Source organism: Lacerta agilis, chromosome 12 (assembly GCF_009819535.1).
Source record: "Lacerta agilis isolate rLacAgi1 chromosome 12, rLacAgi1.pri, whole genome shotgun sequence".
Classification (NCBI taxonomy): Eukaryota; Metazoa; Chordata; class Lepidosauria; order Squamata; family Lacertidae; genus Lacerta; species Lacerta agilis.
The window spans coordinates 27,669,806-27,697,255 of NC_046323.1; the positions used below are offsets into that span (position 1 = coordinate 27,669,806).

Below are 27,450 nucleotides of genomic sequence, written 5' to 3' on the forward strand. Positions count from 1 at the left end.
CTACACAAAGCTCAGGAGTTCTGGAAGCTCTGGACAGAGGTGTACTTATGGGTTGGAGAAATGGGAGCATACAAAAACCACCTGTCGGGCATTGGAAGTCCTCCTGTGACACCTGGATCACCCCCTACCCCCACCCTCGGCTCAGCACACCAGTACCTGCTTTGCCAGAAGAAAGCCACCAGGATCTCTACCAGGAAAAGCTGCTGCTTCTACAGGAAAGAACAGAAAGGGGTCCTGGGAATGGCTTGCAGGCAGAGAGCAGTCACAAGGAGGGGCATTTCTCCTGTCCAGGAGTGGGCACTGATACAGCTCGTTGCCAAAGGCGCAAGGGACCTTAGATACGCCTCATGCTCAGGAGACTGTGCACTGAGGCAGGTGATGAGATCAATTTCTGACTAACTTTTCTTATGCCTAACACGTGTTCAGGTTTGTCCTATGAAAGATGGGTTGGTCACCAACCTTTGTGTAATTAGTACACATAGGAGCCAACTCTCCCCTCCACCCCAATAAATTATTTGAGGGTGCCTCCCCGCTCAAAGTTGATGAACATTGCCATTCAAGATACTACCTTGATGGCAGAAAGTGAGGAGGAATTAAAGAACCTTTTAATGATGGTGAAAGAGGAGAGCGCAAAATATGGTCTGAAGCTCAACATCAAAAAAACTAAGATCATGGCCACTGGTCCCATCACCTCCTGGCAAATAGAAGGGGAAGAAATGGAGGCAGTGAGAGATTTCACTTTCTTGGGTTCCATGATCACTGCAGATGGTGACAGCAGTCACGAAATTAGAAGACGCCTGCTTCTTGGGAGAAAAGCAATGACAAACCTAGACAGCATCTTAAAAAGCAAAGACATCACCTTGCCGACAAAGGTCCGTATAGTTAAAGCTATGGTTTTCCCAGTAGTAATGTACGGAAGTGAGAGCTGGACCATCAAGAAGGCTGATCGCCGAAGAATTGATGCTTTTGAATTATGGTGCTGGAGGAGACTCTTGAGAGTCCCATGGACTGCAAGAAGATCAAACCTATCCATTCTCAAAGAAATCAGCCCTGAGTGCTAACTAGAAGGACAGATCCTGAAGTTGAGGCTCCAGTACTTTGGCCACCTCATGAGAAGAGAAGACTACCTAGAAAAGACCCTGATGTTGGGAAAGATAGAGGGCACAAGGAGAAGGGGACGACAGAGGATGAGATGGTTGGACAGTGTTCTCGAAGCTACTAACATGAGTTTGGCCAAACTGCGGGAGGCAGTAATGGATAGGCGTGCCTGGTGTGCTCTGGTCCATGGGGTCACGAAGAGTCGGACACGACTGAACAACTGAACAACAACAATGTGTGTGTCTATGTATCTTGTGGTTGATTATGCAGGGTGGGGCTTACCTGCCCCCTCTCCCAATATTTTATTCAAGTTAGCACCCATGATAGTACAGAAAAATAACCTACAGAAATTAACTATGGCCTGGTTCACATGCCTTTAGGAAGGAAATGGCTTCTGTGTGGTAGATCCTGCTTCAGCATTCTGTGCTTCTCTTAACCCATCACAGCAGCTCCTCCTTTCCCCACTGCATACCATTCTGCAAATGTGCACAGAGTGGCAGCCTAATAAAAGTGTGCTGTGCAATTTTCAAATTCTCTCTCCATATGTGTCTCCCCCCCCCCACTCGTCTCCCTCCCATTTATTTCCCTTTTGTGCGTTCCTTTATAGTCTCATTTTTTGTTCCGGAAAACTTTAGACTTCAGTTAAGATAAGCTTCACGGAAATGGTAGCAGTAATTAGCACATACAAGGGCAAGTTCCTTTGGGGGTTTCGAAATAAGAACTTTCCCTACCGAGATAAATAGTGGCAACGTGGAAATCAAAATGTTTTGGTAGCACTTGATAGAACCACAAAGACTCTCCAGTGAATTTTATCACATGGCTACGGACGCTTGTTCAGTGCTCCGCATAATAAAGAAATGTCTAATGTCAAAACAATTGCCTCACAAACCTAAGATAAGTCTTTATGAAAAGTGCAAAATCTTAACACAAAGAAAGGCCTGCTGTTTCTCCAACTGCCTAAACAAATTGAAATAGGCAAGTTTTAAAAAATATAATCTCCCTCTCTCTCTGATAACTTAATTTCTTAAATGGGGCCCTATGTGAGTGCTCTTGAGCAACAGTGGGGGGGAAAACAAAGTGTCAGATAACACTCTGTGTATTTATTGTTTCAGTTCTTTGCCTTTTAACTATTACAGTGTTCCATTTCTCTTTCAATCATTTTGGGAACAGTTTAAGTACTGCTTGCCCTCCTCTATCATGGCAGTGACCCTATTATTCTATTATATAATGCAGCGCAGGGTAATAAAAGAGACACCCACAATCATTAATGCACGCCAATACGTTCTCCCTTTAATCTTCCAGCATCTCTTTGCCTCTGTATGCGTAATTAGTACACTGAGATAAACTGCTTTTCAGCTATGTTTGATTTATTCAGTGTGGTGTAATTATAAATAAATTGAATCAACGAATACTGAATAAATCAGTTTCTGCCGAGAGAAAATTGAAACCGGTGGCCTTTCGCACAACGGAATCACTCTCTTGTTTGTCCTTTGATAGCTGTTAAAATTTCACTCTGTAAATATTTCTTTGTAAATTAGCTGACAATATGGAAATGCTCTTTATTCTCTGCGATGTATACACAAATTGTTGTGCCTCCCCCCCCCAGATATGCACACACTGTAGTTAGCAAACATAAATAACTGCAAAATAAGCCATTTGGGGGGGGTTGCTGCTGCTGTGCCAAATAGAATTAATTGTGATATTCTTTAGAATTGTATCTGCAGAAGGGCCAGATATAATTTGCTGATAGTACAGGAACTACAAGGAGAGAGCATTGCAAAGTATGTTATCGTCTTTAAATACCACCCTATTAAAAAGCACGGGACGGGTCAGAATGTTTGCATATATGATTTATAAGTACAAGCTGCAACCATGACCCAATATGGGTACTGTGTGATTTGTAATAACTATTAGAAATAAAATTAGGTATGCTTCCAAACCTCCACAGATTGTTTCCACGTTTATACTCTAAGTCTGGTGCTCACAATGAGCAGTTGTGAGTCCACTGCACCAGGACATGTTCTCCGGGAGTGTTCCTGTGATCGGAAGGTCGGTGAAGGTGCTCCACTTGCCTAGCCCATGCAAGCGTTTAAGGCGTGGGCTGAACCAGGTGTACTGACACTCCCCAGGGAAGTTCACCTGGTGCCTTCATTATAAACCTTTAGGCACCAGGCAAAAACGTTCCTTTTTTAACCAGGCCTTTGGTTGATTTGATTGACATCCTATGCCCTTTTAAAATGGGGTTCTTTTATTGGGTTGTTGTTTTTATTTTGATTATATATTTGGTGGTTTTATATTTTGAATTTGTTCTGTTAACTGCCCGGAGACCTCCGGGTATAGGGCGGTATATAAATCAATAAATCACAACAACAACAACAACTTATTCACAATCTTCCCCAGTATGGTGAGATGTGTTGTATTTCTACATACAGTAATTATTTCTAAATTTGCATCTATACATAAAACTTAGCACATGGAAACTTGCAAATCTGTGCCCTGTTCTCTGTGACACATTTCTTCCCTTTCTTGGGTGATGTGCATGTGGCCACTTGAGTCACAGCTGAATTGTGAGATCAGTCATCCGGAGTAACCGTGTCATTCAATCATGCATTTATATGCATGTCTCATTGCACCCACAATGAAATCCCACCACCAAATGCCTCTCACTTGAGCTTTGCAGTGGTGCATTACCACCAACATGCATGCACAGTGCTTGAATTATGGGGAGAAAGATTGGGGCCTCCTCAAATGGAAGTTGCAAGCCCCAGCTTCTGACTCCCTTGGATTTTTAGCCTTGAAGTCACGTCCCTTGCAATAGCTAAAGGGACCCTCGCAAACGTAAGAGGGACGCCCCTCTGGCAACCCTGTAATTTGAACACTTTGTATGTATGGTAGGGCAGGAAGCGGCAAGTGCACATCAGAGCCCAGTCGCACCAGCGCAACATCCTGATCAGAGACTTTCTCTCAGCCAATTACTTGCCTGACAGATTGTACAGCCTTTAGCAACCAAGGGTGCACCTCTCGTTGGCACGCCTCCAACTTTCAGGAATGCAGCTGTAATTTTCCCAGGCATAATGACTCGCATTTAGATCTGGAAGCAAGGGAAATGGATGTCACAATTTAATTTAAATACTGAAAATAAAGTTTGGATCCTCTGCTGCCTCCCCCCACCCCCACAAGGACGCCAATGCCCTTCCTCATTGAGATTAAAGAGGCGCTTTGCTGGCTAAAGCCAGCGGAAAGACATATGACCCCCACAATTCCTCAGAACTGCTCTGCCTTGGAGATACACTTGCAGCGTGGCAATAAATCTGCCAGCTTACGAGGCACAGACACGGCATAACTTACAAAGGCAAAACAAGATAGCCGTGTAATAATCCGTCACTGGAACGGGGTCTGGTGCTTTGCCATACCAGGGCAGGTCACTCCTTGATGAGTGCTCTGCCGGGCTGGTTTTGCAGCAGGCCGTTCTTTTTTAAAAAATTAAAAATAAAATTAAAAATAAAATAAAATAAATCACGGTGCCGGCTTTTGCAGCCACCTAGTTGCCAGTTGTAAGTTATCTCATTTGTGGCCTCTCTTTTCCCTCACAGCCACTTCTATTACCCGGCCTGGCATAAATCACCTTGCTCTGGACACAAGGGGTAAGGATATGGAGCCTTCCTCCTCATGAGGTAATCAATACCACTCCAAAGATAAGCTAGCCATCCAAAGGTGGCAGGGAAGTGTCAGCTCCCCCCCCCCACCCTCTCCTCAGGAGCCCTGCATATGTTACCAAGGCAGTCTGCTTCATTGCAGTTTACCTGACCTGGGAGGAGAAAGAAACAGCGCAGAGCCTGCTGACAGAGTCTGAGAGGCTACAAAGTGAGGGTTCCCACAGAAAACTCCTTCTGCAGCGGCCTTTACCACTTTACACGCTGCATGGTGTGTGTGTGTGTGTTGTGAGGCTGTGTGCTTCTGGCGGTGTACACACCAAACTAAAAAGAGCATACCTCCCTCAGCAAAGAATTATGGGAAATATAGCTTGTTAAGGAAGGTGAGGATTATAGCTCTCTTGAAGGGTAAACTACATTTCCTGGGATTCTTTGCGATAGCAGGTGCTTTAAATATATGGCGTGACCAGTGCTCCCCCCCCTTAGAAAACATGGGCCCAGTGGAATGAAAACACCACCATCCTCATTTGTGAATTAACAAAATGCCATATAGGGCTATGAGGGTTAATATATGCATTTTCCTTGGTGGGGTGGGAGAGCCTACACTTTATTTGGTTACAGTAACATGTTTGGTGTTTCCCCTCAGGCTTCAGGGTCACACCCAGCCCCCCCCCCCCAGCCAGAACTTGCTGGAACCTCTCAGGTGGGCGCCATTGGCATTCTAAGAGAACAGGGGAAGTGTTTGTGGTGAGTTCCAACACCTCTTTTTCCCTTCTAAAAAGAAGCAACTTTACGGAGGCCCAATGAGGTAGGAATAAGGAGGCAAGCCAAGTGGACTGTACCACTTTTCAGGTGGGGCTGTAACATTTGCACATTTCATTCCTGTTGTCTCCAGGTAGGCCTGGACCAAGGCCCTGTTGGAAACTCTGGAAAGCCCCTGCCAGTCAGTGTAGGCTGCACTGAGCCAGATGGAGCAATGGTCCTGTTCTGCAGAAGGCAGCTTCCTATGCTCCCAACGTTTCCAAATGCTTGTAGGGAGGGGTGTGCGTAAACATTTTCCTGGAAGTAAACAACCAACAAACTCTTTGCAGCAGGCATTAGACTGGGCTACAACCTTCCTTCCTAATACACTAGCTTTTGGTGGAGACGGAGGTTTACATGAGGAAACGATCAAACTAACTACCCCACCTGCAGTCCAGAGTGGTGCATGTTGGAGAGAGAGCTTTGGAAGGCAGATTCTTACTCTCTCTCACAGCCATTGGTTTCCACCCACCCTCATCCACCTTTAAACAAACGTTCCCCATGAAAATGCTAGAATGAATCACATGCACCTAGCTTTACAAATAAGTGAAGGTTTTACTCAGAGTTGCAGCAAACAAGCTCCCACCTGTTGGCAGTAAAATAAAGAAGAAGAAAAGGAATGATCTTGTTTCCTTACCAAAGAATCGTGCAGACAGAGGCAGTGAAAAATCTCGTTTTAGAGAAATTCATCCACTTGGCTTTTCTACAGCTGCAAGCCATGCTGCAATTTCTTCAAGGAAGCTGAGATGGGGGAAAGGGGAAGAAGCAAAGGCTTCTGGGAGGAGAAAGGAAACATATCAGGTGAGAGCTGATAGCAATTACTGTCCTCTGCAGGTGTTAAGGGCTAAGAATTACTTTTAAGAGAGGACTCTGTGTTCTACTTGTGTGATTTGTAGTTATAATATTACTGTATTGTGGATTTTTTTATATATATAAAGAGAGAGAGAGAGAAAAGGCAGCTGCTACAAGCTCTAGACAGAAGTGACAGACTCACCTGCCAGCAGAACATTCCTCCTTCTGTTTACAGGGACTGCTCAGGAAGTTTGGAGACAAAGAGCCCAACAGGTGTTGCATTTTAAGGCAGAGTGGAGTCACTGGTGTGGGGCTAGCATATTGAGCGCAACGCTGGGGTCACTGGTTAGCAACGCTGTTGACAAAAATGGTTGCTAAATTTATGAAGTGTGAATTGTTGCATATGGTTTGCAAAAGCATAAAGGCACGCACTTTCCCCCTGCATTTCAAACTTTACAATCAGAGCAGCAACCTTTGAGGACCTTAAGTTTAAGTTTAAAAGATGTTTATGTAGGACCTGAGTCGAGGAAATGCAGAATTTCATATAATTCCTGGGAATAAGCAAGGAAGATATCCTGGCATTGTGTAATATAAGCTGTGTCACATAATAACAAGTGGCTGAAAGAGAAGTATACAGTGGGGATGGGGAACCTGTGGTTCTCCAGATGTTGCAGGAATGCAAGTGCCATAATCTCTGACTATTGGCTATGCTGCCCGAGGCTGGTGGAGCTCAACCACATCTGGAGGGCCAAATGTTTCCCAACCCTGCAATATAGGCTATTGCAAGGTGAGAAAACGGAAGCTTGTAAATTTATTGCTATTATTATTTCATAACACAAGCCTCTCAAAAAGCAACAACATAGCACCACACTTTGAAAACATATTTTTAGGAGTCGGGGGGAATGACACAGGAACCTCACTACTAAGTCCCTGCAACATGGAAAAAGAGTTGTGGTTTGCAGCCATTTAGATGCCACAGAACTCCACCCATATCTTCCCTATTGTTGGTGTGTATGTGTGTGTGTGTGTGTTAAAAACTCTTCCCAGTACTTCTGTTCCTTTTATTTACTGGCGACAACTTGCTTTCTAACAAGGGGATTTAAGCAAAAGAAAGCAAGGACTACTTTATGTAATGTTTTCGATCTTTGCCGATCACAAAGGGCTGCCAATAGCGGTAAAAGAAAATGGATTGTCTGTGCAGGCGAAGATCCTAAACTGTTCCTTACATTATGTATGTAACTGAATATATCACATCAGCTGCTTAGTAACTATTTTAACCCAGCCCCTCCCTCCTTAAAAGTGTGCATATATCAATATTTATATATGTTTCACATAGACTGTTTTGGAAATTTATAGGTCTCTTGCCCTTTAACAGTTTAGTACAACGAGTCATTAAATCTATAAGTGTTAATTAATTGATAAATACCATTTGGGAAATAGCTGGACATGCATTCTGATGAGTCTGGATTGGAAGTGTCAGGAGATAAAGCTCTCAAATGAAGAGCTTTACTAAAATTAGAAGTGGTTGTACCAGAAACAGATAAAGGTCAGCTCCGTTTTTCTGTAGTGTAGATAAAGGCATGCTGTTAGGGGGACGGGGAGAAAAGGGAAAGCAACAACAACTGGGATGGAGCTCATAAGGGAACCGCAAGTCACCGAAGCTAAATTAATTTGTCTTTCTGATGGCTTTGCGTTCATGATGAGAAAATAAATTTTAAGATCGAGATATTCCGAAAGCCCCAGTCTATCACGCCTCTCCTGCAAGGCCCCTCTAGGTGGGCAGCAATGCATGGCAATCTAAAAGTGCTAATTAAGGTATCCAGGCAACTCTCCGTTGTCAGCCTTTCCCTCCTCCCTGAAACACTAAGTTAACCGTTTAATTTTTAGGACTAATAAGCATGAAGTGCACTGACATTTCTAATTGTTACTCTGATATTTGGGAGTTGCTGAGCTGCTCCGATGTGGCTGTTAATTTAGCGAAAAGCTTACAGCCAAGCCAACTGAAATGAGAATTTCCTCAGCCCCTCACACAAATACGAACAGGAGGACAGGACTTTATCCAGACATCGCCGGGCGCTTAGGCAAATGTGGTGTGGTGTGTGCTGCTGCAAGCCAAGTTCCTATGGAAGTGACATACCAGACTGTGATACCTGCCAACTATATTTCTCTAGAAATAAAGTGATTTCAGTGCAGAACCAGAGGAAGGGATGCACCAGGGGTAGGCAACCTAAGGCATGGGGGTCGGATGCGGCCCAATCCCTTCTAAATCTGGCCCGCGGACGGTCCATGAATCAGCGTGTTTTTACATGAGTAGAATGTGTCCTTTTATTTAAAATGCATCTCTGGGTTATTTGTGGGGGCACAGGAATTCATTCATTATTATTTTTCCAAAATATAGTCTGGCCTCCCACAAGGTCTGAGGGACAGTGGACCGGCCCACGGCTGAAAAAGGTTGCTGACCCCTGGGATACACCCTGCAGTGTTTGGCCACAGGTGCTTGTCAGGGTGTGCTGGTCAAAAACATCTCTTCAGCTGCCTCCTTATAAAGGCACGACTAGAGCCCCATTTGGGCCTTTGCTTTCATGTGATCAGTCCAGCATCCTGTACTCACTGTGGCCAGCCAGATGCCTGTGGGAAACTCCCAAGCAGGACCCGAGCACAAAAGCGCTCTCCCCTCCTGCCATTTCCAGGACCATTACTGTCTCCAACCATGGATGCAGAGCATAGATGTCATAGCTAGTAGCCATTAAGAGCCTTATCCTCCGTGATTTAGTCTAATGCTCTTTTAAAGCTGCCCAACTCGATACCCATCACACATCACAGCCTCTTCATGGGAGTGAATGCCATTGTTTTACTATGTTATGAAGAAGTACTTTCTTTTATCTGCTTGGAATCCCCCAACGTTGAGCTTCTTGGGATGTCCATGAATTCTAGTGTTACGGTGAGAGAGGAAGAAAAACTTTTTATCTACTCCATGTAACACACCTCTAAACAAAGACATTCCCAAATGCTGCAATCTTTCCTCATAGAGGAGTTGCTCCACCACACACTTTATCATTTGGGTTGAAATGATGCAAGATCCGTCAATGGTGCTACCTTAAAGCAAATCAAAGAAGTCCCGGAATCAAAGGAAGAGTCAGCTCTGGAAAAGGCTGGGAACTTCTCCCACTGTAGAAGATTGAGCTCTTAAGTCATTTACGCTGGAAACAAGTGAGAGAAGGAACACATTCCTGGATGAGCTCTGTCTGTTGTTGGCGACCACACATGGTCTTGTGAAGGCACTGCAGGCATGCCAGTCAGGAAAGTGAGAGGAATTGCTGCTAATTAGACCTTTGTAATAACTGTTACATTTTACCAATCATTATATTTTGCACACTCTTCAATACCACCTTGGCGTCATGTTGACATGATGGGCAATCTACAAATAGTAGAGATAAATAAAAACCCCATCACCTGGCCCACCATGTTCCACATATTGCAATGAGGTGTGTGCGAGTCTGGAGAGCTTGATGTTCCCATGCGATTTAAAATTCTGAAATCTGCCTTGGAGGACCTGTGATGTGTTTCACAGTCCTGGAACTCACTTCCAAATGAATTACCATTTGCCCCCACAGTAGTACCTTACAAATGGGGCTTTGCAACTTCTGTCTTCAGCACCACCTTTCTCTAAGAGAGTAAATGGCCGTATGCGATTCAGGGTGGCTTTCTGATAGTAATTGATACCCTTCTGCAGAGTCTAATCTAGGACTGTGGGAACTTTGCCCCCCCCCATGCTCCCAGAGTACAACTACAATCATCTTTAAACATTGCCATGTTGTCTATGGCTGATGAGAGTTGCAGTGCAGCTGTATCTGGAAGGTTTTCCACCCCGGCCTAACATCATTCTGCATTTTCTTCTGTGCAAGTCACTTTGTGGGGATATGGCCCTGAAATGCTGACCCCCTTCTTCTTTGGGCTGTTAATAACAGATGGGCAAACTAGAGACATGGCTACGGACTCAAATTTGTAGGGACCGCAACACCTGTGAAGAAACAGGAGGCCCTGTACAAAATCTCAGCTGAGCAAGTAAGTGTTGGATACAACTCTATATTTAGGTTTCAGGTACTTTTCATATTAAAATAGATGTCAAAATTATCACTATATGTCTTAACAAATGGATTATTTTTTTAAAAAAAATACTTAGTTTTTGTGCTTTTATTTAAAACGCTTAATACTATTTCATTCTCTTTTCAGAACTGTCACTTTTGGTGTTTTGCCGTTTTCAATTTCCTTCATTTTCTTAAAATCCTCTTTCCACTCGGCTTTTGCACATTTCCCCCTTTCTCTCACTCCCCCCCCCCCCAAAATGGCTGTTCCGCAGATGAAGGCAGGAAGACAAATTATTCTCAAGGCAGAGTTTCTCTGTCAGCAATTTGCGCAGTGAATCCTGCTTGTGATTAATGTTAAATGCAGACATGGCATTATAAAAATAAAATAAAAGAGGGAGTAATTACCAGAAGCAGTCCTTGGAGATGCAAAGACTACATTTGTATCGCTGCGCATTTAAGTGGCAGGACTTGGGTGGGCATTTTATCACATTTAGTTTGTACCCTTAAAACAATGTCAGAGTGAATCTGCGCTCAGGCCAAATTCTCATTGGGAAGTAGCAAATATGGAGACATGAACTAATATGAGCAATTTATTTTTTAAAAAAGATAAAAGGCGGGGGGGAGAGCAAACAAAACTCAATCTCAAACGTGTCTCATTTCTTAATAAGCATATAAATGGACTGATTTTCCAAGACACAAAATGCCCTATAGAATTATATGATCTGAATCATCTAACAAAGCCCTAAAATGTGTCTCATGCATTAATAGAATGGGGGGGGGGAGGAGAGATTTGTGGAAGGAATATAGCATAAAAGGTCCCTATTTGCCATTTGTGGCTGCTGATCAGGTTCCAGCATCAAAACTGATTTTCAGTGCCACTTTTAACCTCAAGAACCTATGAGGGCACTTTGATTCAAGCATGTCCACAGTGTCTTTTGTAGGCTGCTAAGCAGCTACTGAAGTATTTAGGATCAAGGATGAGATTGACTTGAGCCTCAACATCTCTTTCTCCAGAATTAAGCACTATGGCACTAACAGGCAACCTCCAGGTGCAATTTAGCTCACCTTCCCATTTGGCTCTCAAGCTACACTTTCCTGCTCAACAGTTCACCAGAGCTGGAGCTAGGTGATCAGATACCTGAAGAAGTGTGCATGCACACGAAAGCTCATACCAAGAACTAACTTAGTTGGTCTCTAAGGTGCTACTGGAAGGAATTTTTTATTATTATTTTGTTTTGACTATGGCAGACCAACACGGCTACCTACCTGTAACTAGAACTTGGGGACATCCAGTGGAGCTAAAGGGTGGAAGATGGACAACAGAAAGTACTTCTTCATGCAGTGCCCAACTAAACCATTGAACTTGCTCCCACAGACCTTGGGGTCTCAAATTTCAGCAGCACCCTGTGCAATGCCAAAATTCAGTGCCCCCATCTCTCCCCTTCCATTCTAGCTCATAGTTGTGGTGTCCCCAAGGCTCCACGCCCAGTGCGAGTGAACCGGTTGTGCTCCCCTAACTCTTCTGGCACAGGAGGAGGTGATAGCCATCAACTTGAATGGCTTAGAAAGATTACACAAATTCATGGAGATAAAGGCTACCAGCAGCTTTGACGACTATACTCTACATCCACGGTTGGAGGTAGGATACATCTGCATGGCAGCTGCTGGAAACCACAGGATGGGAGTGTGTCCTGCGTTTGAGTTTCCCCCAGGCATCTGGTTGGCCACTGTGAGTACATGATGTTGGACTAAACGGGCCATTGGCCTGATCCAGCAGGCTCGTTTTATGTAGACACAGCCCCTTAGACTCGAGAATAAAACTTGAGTGTAGTTAAGTGGGCAGCAGTTGTTTCAGCCAACAACCCGCTTCCAATAGTCTGTTGCGCAGTGGAATTTATTGCTCTTTTTGCGATACTAGTGGAAGCTGAGCTCAATCTGGATGTGCCCAAGAAAATGCTGGAGAAAGAACAGTGTAAGAGTCCCAATCATGTAGCAGAGATAGCTCAAGCTTACACTAAAGATCATTCTGGACCAGCTCCATCCCTCCTTATAGAAGTAGATTAAAACTACTACATAAATGTATATGAAAGGGAGCAAAAATAAATACCTTTTATCTTTGCACGTCCACTGTCAATCCATCAAGGGCAATGCATTTACTTAAAATGATATGAAACCATGATTATGATATGCCTGCAATGTATACCACTGACATTGAGCCCCAGCCAGAAAGAACTGCTCTATGGATTTTTTTTTGGGGGGGGGGGGTTGTATTTAAATTGTCTTCTTCATTGATTCACTGCATGTTTACCATGCTTATTTTGTGAAAGGGCCATGATGAGACAAAGCAGAGCAAAACCTAGATTAAGCATTAAACCTATTATACTCTTAGCTAAATAGCATTATATAAGGATGCTGCTATATGCCATCTTTAAAATAAAGTAAATCCCCCAACTATTTAGCATTCTGGAGGTGTAAATAGGAGTTTTAAACTAAGTATCAAATATGAACCTTTTCAGACATTATGTGGTGATAGCTGTGTTATTATGAGCCTAATGATATCTACTGCACACAAGAACACATAGGTGTCATGCTGAGAAACCAATGATCTGGTTCTCATTTTGACTGCGGGCAAAGAATCTCTCATCAAAGCTATAAATTTCATGAGTCTGTTCCCAAATTTAAAACCCTTAAGGAAATGGCTTTTATGGTTCAGTGGTTTTAAAGGGTTGTTCATACTTGGCTTTGTAACAAGGAAATTAATCGTTCTAAAACAAATCAGAATTATGCCGTAGTTGCATGCATTTTCATGCTGTTGCCTTCAGCATTTTGCTGCTTTTCCCAGAGAACAGCGCTGCAGAACCCACACCGAATTCACCACGGGGAAATATTTATGGCCTGCAATGATGGCACACCAGAGCCATTTGGATAGGTAACAGAACTTGCTCAGTCATTAGCATGTAAAAATTGTTTTCTTTAGGTCAATGTGAAATGGAGTCAGTTTCTAATCAACCTTCACTTTTCATAGTATGAAACTTATGCAAACTGGTAGTCCCTTTCCACCCGACGCAGGAGCGAACTAAAGTAACAGGAATAAGTATAGGATTTTCCCAGGGACCCAGGAAAAAGACAGAAGTTACAATAAACAATTCAGATTGCCCCTTTTCTCTTGGATGACTGGTCTTTTCAAATAATTTGCAAACAAATGCAAATTGGCTTGTGAAAGATATTGCTACAAGTGATATATTTCACTTTTTAAAAAGTATAGCAGATGCATTGTAAGTAGTAACATTTACATATCAATTTCATGTTGATGACAACGTCTGGAATCCTAAAAACATATTTCTTCAAGGGTGGGCCATGTCCAAGTAATATACACTGAATTAATACTAACTCATGCTAAATAAAGAGTAACAGTAAATAAACAGATATACTAAACAGTAGAGATGGGGAATCTTGGGCCTGGAGGGTGTAAATGTGGCCCTCTGTGCACCTCTATCCCCCCCCCCCAATAACTCTCCTCTGGCCACACACACCATCCCCGAGTCATACACATCACATCAGGTGAACACCAGTAGTTGAGAGCACATGGAAATAGGGGGATTTATCTGGCTGATCCTGGTTGAAAATACAATGCGGTACCTGTTGGACCTTTGTGTGATTTTGATCAACAGGTTTTATTCGCATACTTGTTGCTAGAAGGAAACAAAGAATGATAGATCCATAAAGCACACTCCACAATGAGAAGATGTATGCATGTTCAATCAATAAACTTCAAAAAGGAAAAAGGGGGTTATGAATATGCAAATTTAATCAATAGATTAAAGTAAACTAAAAATCTGACAATCAATTAAAATTTGTTAACATTCAGGTACAGCCCTACTAAAAAACTCAAAGCTACACACAAAAAAGAGTGCTTTGCAGATCAGGTTTCCTTATATAAAGTAAGGATAGATCAAATGAAACATTTTCTAAGCTAAGGGATAAATAAATGCTAGGTAGATCATGAAAGGAAGAACGGGGAAGCTGCAACACTCCACGTAAGAGCAGATAATTGACAGTGGAGAATCTGGTTCATGCTATGTAAATGCCAAGTATTTGGAATGGATCAAAAGATACACGGATTTTGCCAAGTTTTTTTTTTCACAATCCAGAGAAACTGGTTGCCCTCCCTATTTATTAATTTTAGTTCATATATTTCTGTATGTTTTGTAATTACATACTTATTCAAATTCCTAAGTAGCAAAGCCATGCATCAATGCTGAGGGATATTTGGCCTTTCAGGAGTTACATTAAATAATGCAATGAAGATTTCAACAACTTTGCATAGCAAAAAATAACAGTAATGAGAACTCTGCTCTTCCGTTCGTAACTCCAAAGCTTTTATACACTTAATAGTCCTCCCGCCCTTGTGCTGAAAATTCATGTTTTCAAATAACCATAAACGTCACCAAGACCCAATTAAACAATTCCCCAGTGCAATGTATATTTTATTTCCCTGTGTCATTTATTGACAACATTCTGTAATTTTTACAATCGGACACTTTAATCACTGTGGCACGACTTGAAAATATTTCCAAGAGGAAATAAATTTCTATTTTTTGGAATTTTTCTGCTCCATGTTTGACTCTTGAGGTGAATTTTCCTCTGCTTCATTTTCATCCTCCTGCAAAACAAAAAATGAGATCTTTTATGAACCTTTAAAAGAAAAATGCATTACTCCTTGCTGCCTATATATGTAATATACCTTTCTGGGCAAGTTTGTAGAACCTACGATCCTTATTCACTTACTGATTCCTGCAAATTTATGGGCGAAGTTTCAACTCTGCAGTTCCCAAAGCAATGTCGAATAAAAGTTAAACAACAAAATTATAAATATAAGCAATAAAATAATGAAACAGCTAAAACCAACATGTGACATTATAAAATTAGTATGTGGGGTGGGGGGAAATCAACAGAACAGTGACAAAAAGACAAGAACAAAAATATTCTGGTGGAATAAGAATGTTTTTCCTTGTACTTTAAAGGAGTGAACATTGCAGATCTGTTTGGTTGCTCTTGAGAAAGAGCTCCACAAGCGCAGCCATCATCAGGAACGCACTATTCCTGTTAAGTGACCACCCTCCCCATGGAACCGGTAATAGGGCCTTATCACAAGAGAACAAATATCCTGGACCCAGGTTACAATTAGCACTTTGAATTTGGCCTGGAAACCAGCTAGAAGCCAGTGGAGCTCTGGAAGAATTGGTCTTACAAGATCTAGAATATGGTCCCAGATAACTCTGAAATTTCAGATGGTCCAAAATGGTTAGCAGTAGCTCCCCCAAGAGTGCATTATGGTAGTCAAGACAAGATGTTGCCAGAGCATGCAAAATAAAGGTCCTTATCTAAGAACAACACCAATGGGACACTGATGAAGCTGATGAAACTGCTCCTACCTACAGCCACTATTGGAGCATCTAGAAGTAGAAACTGGCAAGTGACCTGGTGCTCACCCGTAAATCATTTAGGTCCTTCAAGCATTCCTCAATGGGAGGTTTAAATGTCAAGGAATGCTTGAAAGGGTCCAAAATGATGCTAGCCCTGCACAGAAGTCTTCTTTCCCTTATGGAAGAAAAGCTTCACCTTGGAGAAGAATTGGCAAGTGGCAGAAGTTCCCATCAAGCCTCTCCTCCAGGTAAGTGAAGCACACAGAAACGTTTGCTACTGGGAATCATTGGGGTTGTACTTCATCCTCATGAATTCTGATGGTAAAATACACAAGAAGTGTGATTTCCCTGGAGGAGAGGCCCACCAGGTTTCCCTTTCTTCATCAGAGCCTTTTGCTACCTGATACTCTTGTTTCCTTACCCTTTCCTTATCCATGAAGTTGGAAATTCCACCCTTGTTTGGCCAGGACACTCCATGTTTACACCAGCTTTACGATCGCCACCTATGCAGACCTCTTTCCCTCACAAGATTTAATTTCTTACTGTCTGCAGTTTTGCAAGGTAGATTCTCGAAAATCCCATACTGTGAAAGATACTGCCCTTGTGGCACAAAACAGGTCAAATCCATCACACATGTTTTATTTTATTGCCCATTTTATGCAAAAATAAATGGCCCCCTTATTGAAGGAGGGGATTTATCGCACTGACTCTTCCAGGGTGTCTTATCTGCTGAACAATTGTAGTAATGACGTTGTGGAGAATGTGGCAAGATTTTTGAGCAACGCTATTAAATTACATCCCTGCTTATTTAACTTATATGCAGAATTCATCATGCAAAAGGCTGGACTGGATGAATCCCAAACCGGAATTAAGATTGCCGGAAGAAATATCAACAACCTCAGATATGCTGATGACACAACCTTGATGGCAGAAAGTGAGGAGGAATTAAAGAACCTTTTAATGAGGGTGAAAGAGGAGAGCGCAAAATATGGTCTGAAGCTCAACATCAAAATAAGATCATGGCCACTGGTCCCATCACCTCCTGGCAAATAGAAGGGGAAGAAATGGAGGCAGTGAGAGATTTTACTTTCATGGGCTCCATGATCACTGCAGATGGTGACAGCAGTCACGAAATTAAAAGACACCTGCTTCTTGGGAGGAATGACAAACCTAGCATCTTAAAAAGCAGAGACATCACCTTGCCGACAAAGGTCCGTATAGTTAAAGCTATGGTTTTCCCAGTAGTAATGTATGGAAGTGAGAGCTGGACCATAAAGACTGATCGCTGAATAATTGATGCTTTTGAATTATGGTGCTGGAGGAGACTCTTGAGAGTCCCATGGACTGCAAAAAGATCAAACCTATCCTTCCTTAAAGAAATCAGTCCTGAGTGCTCACTGGAAGGACAGATCCTGAAGTTGAGGCTCCAGTACTTTGGCCACCCCATGAGAAGAGAAGACTCCCTAGAAAAGACCCTGATGTTGGGAAAGATGGAGGGCACAAGGAGAAGGGGACGACAGAGGATGAGATGGTTGGACAGTGTTCTCGAAGCGACTAGCATGAGTTTGGCCAAACTGCGGGAGGCAGTGGAAAACAGGAGTGCCTGGCGTGCTCTGGTCCATGGGGTCACGAAGAGCCGGACACGACTGAACGACAACATTAAATTACATCACCATAGGTCCTAAGAGTCGTTTTCATACCTCACGATGTCTGGACAGTTTTATCCTAAAGTATCTCCTACTATGTTTCGTTAACTGTGTTGTGTTCTGATCCATGTCTACAATGCACTTTTTCTATGCCAATAAAAGAGATTAATGGATTGATCATCCATGAGGCATACTAGCTCAGGATCACTCCTGAGTTGGAAATCTTTTCTTTCACGGGGTAAAACCCCAGCCAGGACAAATGGAGCCACTACTTTTCTGGGCTCCAACCATAATTCTTAACTGGATTGAGTTTTGCCCTCATCCAGTGCATTAGTCACTCCAGAAAGCATTGAGTCCTTAGTGCTACATCTGATGAGGAAGAAGAGTTGGGTGTCACCAGCATATTGCTTACATCTCACCCTATGATGCCAAACCATTTCCTCAAATGCTAACACCGCACTTCACAATTCCAGACAGTCGCTGCCACTGAGTTCAACATTCATTCTCCAGCACCACCTCTTGAAATCTCACTGTGATGTAAGAACAGAATCACAGCAAAACAGTTTCTTCCAACACATTCAGGTGATTGAGAAGAAAATGAACGACAGCACGAAAGGCACTGAGAGGTAAAGAAAGCAACTGTCCACTGGGGTGACCAAAGCACTCAGACCCAAAACACAAATAAAAGCTAGGTTGAAATTGATCCAGAAAACCCTGTTCAAAAGTGGCTTACAAATCGGATCCAGAGAAGTTTAAAAACAAAACGAAGAAACCAAGAGAGTTGCAACAGCTGCAAATTGACAGTTTTTTTCTTCACCAAGGAGGCATTTGCTATCATCTAGACCAGAGCTTTCCAAACTTTCCATGTTGGTGACATACTTTTTAGACACGCATCATTTCATGACACAGTAATTCAGTTTTACTAGCAAACTGGAGGTTAAACTAACCCCTTTCAGCCATGGGAGGAGTGTGGGGAGAATTTGCGCGACACACCTCAACACTGCAGTTGACACACTAACATGTTGCGACACACAGTTTGGAAAGCTCTGATCTAGACCAAGGCCACCACTCACTTGTGGCAAACTGTACTAGCTAGGAGAGAGGGGGCTGAGCAGGCATAGATTCCAGTAGCATTTACAACATATCCATAATTAACCTTCCCAGAAGATGTAAATGCTAACATTTCCACTTTCTTGTATAATTTAGTTGCTGCCTATTTTATGCTTAAGATCAATTCATTTATTAGTTATTTTTTTCAGAAATTCCAGAAGAGGAAATCTGGTAAAGCATTACATGAAAAAGACAACATTTGACATACCTCCTCAGAGACTGACTGGCTGTTTTTTGTGCATAGTTTTTAAAATGCAAGAACCACCCTTGTACTTAAAATGTAGTATTAAACAGCATCTGCCACTGGGAAAGAGGTGTTTCATTTTTTGGAGACCAGATATGTTTTCTTCACCATTTGATAAAAGACAATAAATTTAACTTCAGAGACACTTTATGTGCTGCAGCATCGTATTTTTGTCCCATCTAGCAAGGTTTCTTGACAGGTCTGCCAATTTTCCAATTACTTGTACTGCCATATGTTATCTGAAGATCAGTCAGGTCTAAAATAGGAAACATGAGCATGTCAGGCAACAGCATGCTTACAATATTCTACAGCTTCAGCTCTAGGAGTTGCGCCCATAATTCATGGCAAGCTTCTTTGGAACATCCTGAATGAATGAAGTGACATCGCAATGGCAGCATCCATAGGCATGAATAGTACCTTATACCCAATGCTAAATGATGACCTCTAAAGAATTAACTATGGAAGCCAGAACACAAAATTCAGGCAGCTCCTCATAAACACTCTTTATGATAAAGATATTGTGGCTGTATTAATTGTGCACATTGTTCTATTTGAATTTTTAAACACTGATGCAGGCTATAAAAATACCTATTTCAATACTATAATTAGAACAAGGTGTGAATGAGTTATGATGAACCAACACAGACTAAGCAGTAAATCAAAACCTTTTAAAGTGTCTCTTCACTACCCATAATATTAGCATAAATCTGCATTATGTTGTTCACAAAATCATTACAATATAGTATCTATCTACTTAAAAATAGCTGTAAAATACGTTTTCCCCATGGAGAATCTAAGAAGTGAACATGCTTCTGCATGCTGTCAGCTTGTAACTCTAGGCACCTCTCATATGTTCCTGTGAAATAAAGTGTGACATATGAGCAAGCAGTTGTACAAGACTGCAACCTTAAAAGTTTTGCAGTGCAGTTTTGGACATTTTTCATTGTAGTTCAGGAAGTATTTGTTCTTTTGAATGCAAAAAAACTGGCACTGTTTCTAGAGTCATTAGCAATGTTTGAACTTTCAGCTAAGTGGGCTATTTAGGCTAATTATCAAGGAATGATGTTGAACAGACTGAAGTTTAAACATGTTTAATGTATTTGCCTTACTAATTACCACCTACATTCAGTATAACTTTGCATCCTAAAAAAAGAACTCATATGATCAGGTCTTTGTTCACCCCCACAGTTGCGTTTGCTGGAAAACAGATTTTGCCATGATAGAATTATTTTGCCATGACAGAAGTACTGCTGTTTACTTAAGCAACAAAAACAGGAAATCTTGCAGGGGAGAACATGGGTGGTGGAGAGACCTAGTCTACATTCCAATTAAATTCAGATGAGGCTGATTCTAAACTACTGCCTTTTTAGTGAAAGTTTAGCTTGGGAAAGACAAATGTCCCATTAGCCATATATCTGCTAACGGGAAAAGTTCAATTAGAGCTGTGTGCGTGTGGAAAGACAAGCGTGCACACAAGATGTGGACCAGCATATCACTGTTGTTGTCAGCTAAGGAATTGTCCAAATTATCTTTGCTAGGATATTGGCTACTGAATCTGCATCTGTAATCTGCTGTTTCACACATTACATTTCTTCATTCAAATGCTCAGCGAGGGAAGGTCAAGAGTGCATGTGTGTGTACTGGCCCCAATTGTATGTTTCTCCTTATCTTCACAAATACAGGCTCTGACAGGAACAGATTGAGGCTGATTACAACCCGGTACACTTAATCTTAAGGGTTACTTGGAAGGCTGGGAGATGAGGCCACTGACACCTATGCATCCCCGTGTGAGGGTCAATGGTGTTGATGGGGACTAGGGCAGGCTGTGTCTTATAGCGCTCATCTCCATTGTGTTACTTCCAAAGTACAGTGAAGAATCATGAGAACGGCCCACAAAACTTACGGGATGCGTTATTGACCTTTTGCTTTCTGAGTTTTTAGGAGAGAAGGGATGCTTCCAAATTATCCTGTTTTAACAGTTCTGATTGACCTTACGCAAGTTGCAGAGCAGCACTAATACTTTCTGCTATTGTTCTGGCTTAAATTTTCACGAATGCTGATGCAATGGCGTCACATGGATTAGATTTTTTTTTTTTAAGCTTCCTTATCTGTGCATGAGAAGGACATTTTCCTGCAACCTCACTGCAGAATTTGCTTTTCAAAAAAGAATTACTGGGTGCACCTGTGCTGATGTGCACACATGCCCTTTTGGCTTGGATGGCAAGGGAAGGGAGGCAGGTAGATGCTCGCTTGGGATGCTGCCGCCCCTGCAAACTGACAGGGCAAATAAAGCCTTGTTTCACTGCTTCTGATTTCTTACACACACACACACACACACAAACACACACACACACACACACACACATACACACACACACACACACACACACGGGACCTGTGTGGTGCTGTGGGTTAAACCACAGAGCCTAGGGCTTGCCAATCAGAAGGTCAGCGGTTTGAATCCCCGCAACGGGGTGAGCTCTCGTTGCTCGGTCCCTGCTCCTGCCAACCTAGCAGCTCGAAAGCATGTCAAAGTGCAAGTAGATAAATAGGTACTGCTCTGGCGGGAAGGTAAACGACATTTTCGTGCACTGCTCTGGTTCGCCAGAAGCAACTTAGTCATGCTGGCCACATGACCTGGAAAAACTGTCTGCGGACAAACATCGGCTACCTTGGCCAGTAAAGCGAGATGAGCACCGCAACCCCAGAGTCGTACGTGACTGGACCTAATGGCCAGGGGTCCCTTTCCCTTTACACACACACACACACACACACACACACACAAAGATTGAGGGCACAAGGAGAAGGGGATGACAGAGGACGAGATGGTTTTACAGTGTTCTTGAAGCTACTAACATGAGTTTAACCAAACTGCAGGAGGTAGTGGAAGACAGGAGTGCCTGGCGTGCTCTGGTCCATGGGGTCACGAAGAGTCGGACATGACTAAACAACAATACACACATGCGCGCACACATCCTACTGAATAAAATAGGTGTAAATATACTAGTCCGTTACAGTCCTCTGTGACAAAGGAAGTCACTTCCAATAATATGCGGGGCATAGGATTGTGGTCTTAGTGAATTTCAAGTCCTTGCTAGTTTCCGCTAACCCAGTTTTGTGCTTAAAGGGCATATATTTTGTTGCAGAACTTATGCTTATACAGTACATGCCCTTTGGAATAAGAAAAGAGCCACCATGGAATTAAGGAAAGGTTAGTGTCCCCTAAAAAATGCTGCTTTTTGCAGGGCACGCAAACTGCATGTGCCAATTCTGAAATTATAGACATTCTCTATAAACATCTAAGAAGTCAGTTTAAGTGAGGCAATCAGGTACAGCTGGAATTCATGGAAAATTTATGGAACAACAAATTAAAAATAAAACACCTGTCCAACTTTATTAATTAATTTTAAAACATCCTGTGTTTTGATTAGTGCTACAAATGTATTGCAGTGCTTCCAGAGAGTATGATTTTATGGCTAGAAAGTTGCTTCTTATTGTATTTCCCGGCTTGGCATAGGGTTATAGGTTATAGCTCCCCTACAGCTAAAAGAATGACTAGAATTCCACTTCCATGACTTTTTTTTCAGGGTGAAAGAAACACTTAAACTAAGTTAGAGTAGAAATAATGTTCAGAAATTAAAAGGAATGTTTTATGGGAATTAAAACAAATTGCTCTATGTCCCTGTGCTGAGAAAAAAGGGGGGGGGGGAGAGGAGAGCAGAACAGGGCAGGAGAAAGATAAGAAAGATTGACCTGAACCAAACAGATGGGTTTGAACATTCACTTTTAACTTTCCATTGTACAGGAGAAGACAAATTCCCCCCTTTATATCAGATGACAACATGTAGTCTCAAAGAACGAAGTGGCAGACAATTATTATCTCTACAGGAACAAAGAGAAAATTCTATACATAGATCATACATCAATCAATTCATAATGCTAGTAAGATCCCAATTGTACAGATATGTGTAATAAACCATACCTATAATTTGCCCTTCCGTGTAAATCAGCATAAGAGGCATATTGCAGATTGCACAGGGCCAAGGATAGTGAGTGATGTTACCTTGCTAGGTTTTGCAGCAAGAGAAAAAAGTAGAATATATTGCATTGACATTGGATGGGGTAGAGGTGTATTATGTCAAGCCTTAATACGAAAAGCTAAAGATAAGGGCTAGATAACTGAGATGGCAACAGACCAATGCTTTAACTGGCAAATCATGGACAATCTCTTGGTTACATCCAGACAAAAGGCCAAGGGGAAAAGGTTTGCGCAAGCCCATTTTTCTGTCTCCCCGTTCCTGTGAGAATTCCCCCGCAACCTCCAGACAGTTAAGCGACCCTGCTGAATGGGATGGGAGGGAAGGAGAGGGGAGGATACCCATAAAATGGACAGAGGGACCTTCTGCAACCAGAGCCACCCCATGGTATGGTGCTGAGTAATAGGACCCAACAGGTCAGCATGCCCCAAAGAGCAGAAGACATTTCATCAACTACCCACAGCCTCTGGAATTAGATAAACTGGTACCTCGGGTTAAGTACTTAATTCGTTCCAGAGGTCCGTTCTTAACCTGAAGCACCACTTTAGCTAATGGGACCTCCTGCTGCTGCTGCTGCGCCGCCAGAGCACGATTTCTGTTCTTAAGCGGAGTTCTTAACCTGAAGCGTACTTAACCTGAGGTACCACTGTACTGCTGCATATATATCACTCACAGTTCATTTTTCTACTTTAACCTTAACTGCTTTTCTAAGTACATGAAACGGGAAGCTTAAAAGTTAAATGTTCACCAAAGCAAAAGTCGATTTCAGAAGTTAAAATAGCTGAACTCCCGTGAAAAAAACCTACGTTCTCACTCAATTTACACCTGCACCCATGTAATGTCCCCTGCTTATTTTATGGTTTTTCTGAGGACAGGCTCAACTAGCAACCAAGCCCGCCTTGTCAGTTTTTGGTTTTAGATAGTATTCATAGCGCTTAGCGGTTGCGTAAGAGATCAAATTCCATCTTCACCTTAATCTGGTACACTTCCAATTAATCCATCAAGAGATAAATCTGTCATGCCTCACAAGTGAATATTAATTGTGAATAACGGCCTCGGTCCTGTATACCTGAAGGAATGTCTCCACCCCCATCGTTCAGCCCAGACACTGAGATCTAGCACTGAGGGCCTTCTGGCGGTTCCCTCATTGCGAGAAGTGAGGTTACAGGGAACCAGGCAGAGGGCCTTCTCGGTAGTGGCGCCCGCCCTGTGGAACGCCCTCCCATCAGATGTCAAGGAAATAAACAACTACTGTATCCTATTTTTAAAAGACATCTGAAGGCAGCCCTGTTTAGGGAAGTTTTTAATATTTAATGCTGTATTGTTTTTAATACTTGATTGGGATCCGCCCAGAGTGGCTGGGGAAACTCAGCAAGATGGGTGGGGTATAAATAATAAAATTACTACTACTACTACTACTACTACTACTACTTGGGAACAGATAATTTCTCATCACAAATGTTATAGACAATCCATGGTATGTCTTGAATTGTGAACAAGAACAACCAAAAGCTTTGGGGTACAATATTACACACACAGCAGACTTGAGTTGGTGTGTGAGAGACAGCAAGAACAATGATGCTTCAGGGAAATTGGGGTGCCACTATCTGCCACTTTTTAGTTTAAAAACTCTTATGTTGAACCATTTCTAGAGGATTTAAAAAAACCTACTGGAATAATAGAAAATGAAATTTAAAAAAATCCTGAAACAGCACAAGCATTATTGCATGGGATAGCATTGCTGCTATTTATTGGCAATGTGACTGCTTTCATGCAGAAACTGGCTAATGGGGAACAGAGAATAATTTTATGAAAGAAGTCCCAAATGTAACCTAAAAGATTCACAGCATGATAGAAAACCTGGAGGAAAAGAGAACTCTCACTTGCCAATAACCAAGTCGCAAACAACATCCAATTGGTGCCTGTGACAGTCGCCTGTGCAACCACATTTGGCGCAGCAACTACAACAGCAATTTAAAAAGCATTATCTGGATAGGGTTAACCATTTTCCACATACAAAATATTCTGCTTTGAAGACTTGATAAATGCAATATCCTTGCAACAACAACAACAACAACAACAACAACAACAACAACAAAAGTCAAGGAAGGTATGTACAACAAATGGAAAACAAGTTGTACAATCGCTGGATAGCAATTTGGTTGGGGTGGGGTGATGACAAAAATGTACAGATTAGTGGGGAGGAAATGTTATATTTAAATGATGCATAGAGAGTAGAAAATGAAGAACATTAATTACAAAAATTGGTAAACTCACCACAGAGATTCATGGGCACTATTAAAAATGTCATACTTGAAAATCAAAATAAATGCTCATCTTTCCAACTTGAATTTTAGTAAAACAAAATGTGGGATAATAAACATGTATTTCTATGCCTACCTTTAAGTAAGTTATATCAACTTTGCAATGTATTTCAGTAGTTGCTAAATAGACATGTCAGTCATCCCTTATTAAATATGTTTGAGGGTTTTCGCAGAGGACAAGGCATTTGCATCCTACTTTTTTTCTTTTGTGATTTCCTACCTGTTCAACACAACATGCCAAGTTTGAAGGAACATGTGCTTAAAGGGCAACAGACTCAGAGATAAATCAATCCTACAGTTAAATCAGCATGGAGAGCCCACTGAACTCTTCAAGTGCATGAGGGTCTTTTCCTATTTCATGTTGTCTCCTTCAAAATGTGCCACTGACAAACCTGATAATGAAGCGCAATATGGGAATGTGGTGTATGACTGGAATAGTCCTTTAGCACTGGATATTACAAGCAAATATAAATTTCTTTTGATAGATAGCAGGTTCCTGTCACTGCATCTATTTAGCGATAAGGCAGCTGTTTGTTTCCCAAGGAAAGGAGACCCTCACTACATGGATCATTTTCATAGTGACAAGCTTGACAAGTCTGACATTTACATCAAGAAATATTCTCAACCAGCCATCAGGAAAATGCACCCTCTGGGGCCACTGGGAAACTGACAACCTTACCTTTCAGTGTGCATCTCCATTATTTCTCATTGTCAAAACGCAACCATTTTCCTAACAATGTCTCTTTCCAGACCTGATGGGTTTATTTTTAATAAAAAAATTGAGACTATGAGCAAAATAACCTTTTAATACAAGCAGGAGTTGACCTCAATTAATGGATTGCAGCCACACACCGTAATTTTGCTCAAGCACAAAGAGGTAGCCTTAAAAGCTGAGGGCGGGGAGAGAGAAAGAGAGAGAGAGAGAGAGAGAGCCAAAAGGAAGCATTAAAATCATGTAGTACTGACACAGCACTCTAGATGGCAATGCAAGACCGCATTAGGCCTATCAGCATTACTATTTTAAAAGCAACAAATAGCATTTTAAGGTCTATAAACACCTGCATGTTTATCTCAAAACAAACTCCTTTAATTTGTACCGATATGAAAACTTCAAGGATTAAAAAATGGGTCTGCCAGATTCTGTGTTTTCCATTTGCATGCCTTCTAATTCCGACAAAAGGGATATGTGTACCACTGCAGATTCCTCAAAGCCAAATTTTCATTCGCCGCTCACTACAGTGGCAGGATTTTATGCCAGCTCTCAAAGTCTCCATCTGTTTCTCCTCCCCCTTAAGCTTAGGAGGAAGCCTTTCCACAGAGTGGCCCTTCTGGCCGCCTGCCAGTGCAGTTGTGATTTTCAGCCGGGCAGGTGGTGCTTGGAAGCAAGCACAAAGTCCTGCCTTAGGAGTAAGATGCTTATACAGTATACGTCTATCTGCCGAGAGGGGGGGGGGGAGAGTTGGGAAAATGTTTGCTCACTTCTTAAGGCATTAGATAGGAATATTTGGCAAGAAGTCATAGCAGAGATGGAAGGTTCCTAGAAGTCTCTTCGAAGCTTAACTCTTGTGCACTGAGGCAGGAGGAGGGATTAAGGCACACCATGCCAGAAATATCTGCACAGGTGAACGTATGAATCAATTTATTTTAAGCCATATCCAGAGGCAACAATGCGTCATCACCACTGAAACAGTCTTATGGGCCCACAAAACCCGCATCAAATGGAGAGCACCACAAGCATTGTCCTGGAGAATGTTACATTTGGAACATTGGAGAATGTTAGCCGCTTTGAGACTCCTTTGGGTAGTGAAAAGCGGGATATCAAATCCAAACTCTTCTTCTTCTTCTTCTCCTGCATGTAAATAAAAGTCATGATTCTTACTGACAATGAAAACCTTTTCGTTTTCACCGCCAAATGTGTTTCCCCAACGTTTATACATTTTCAATGGCATTTCTAGGCACACCCAGAAAGTGTACCTGCCTTTTAAAAAGTTATTACGTTTTTATCCAGGGTAGCATCCAGGGTAGTTCCTGTCACTTTTATCCTCTTAAGCATCTCCCTGTTAGGTGGATTGGTCTTGAAAGATGGGGACTGACCCAAAGTCATTAGTAAAAAAAAATTTTTAGATGTTCAGTAGCAACTTACACACCAAGCTGCACACGAAAGCTTATACCCAGAACAAACTTAGTTGGTCTCTAAGGTGCTACTGGACAATTTTTTTATGTTTTTCGAC

At 42.1% G+C, this 27,450-nt stretch overlaps 1 protein-coding gene across 8 annotated transcripts in view; it reads right to left on the reverse strand.

The window, feature by feature from the left end:
* Positions 1 to 14,222: 14,222 nt before the first annotated feature.
* PHF14 (PHD finger protein 14) overlaps positions 14,223 to 27,450 on the reverse strand; it is a 135,729-nt gene continuing 122,501 nt past the window's right edge. For all 8 annotated transcript variants that reach the window (XM_033165425.1, XM_033165428.1, XM_033165431.1 and 5 more), the window contains one exon: positions 14,223 to 15,095. In XM_033165425.1, coding sequence (XP_033021316.1) covers positions 15,024 to 15,095 — 72 coding nt within the window. In that variant the 3' untranslated portion in view covers positions 14,223 to 15,023. The remainder of the gene's footprint in view (positions 15,096 to 27,450) is intronic.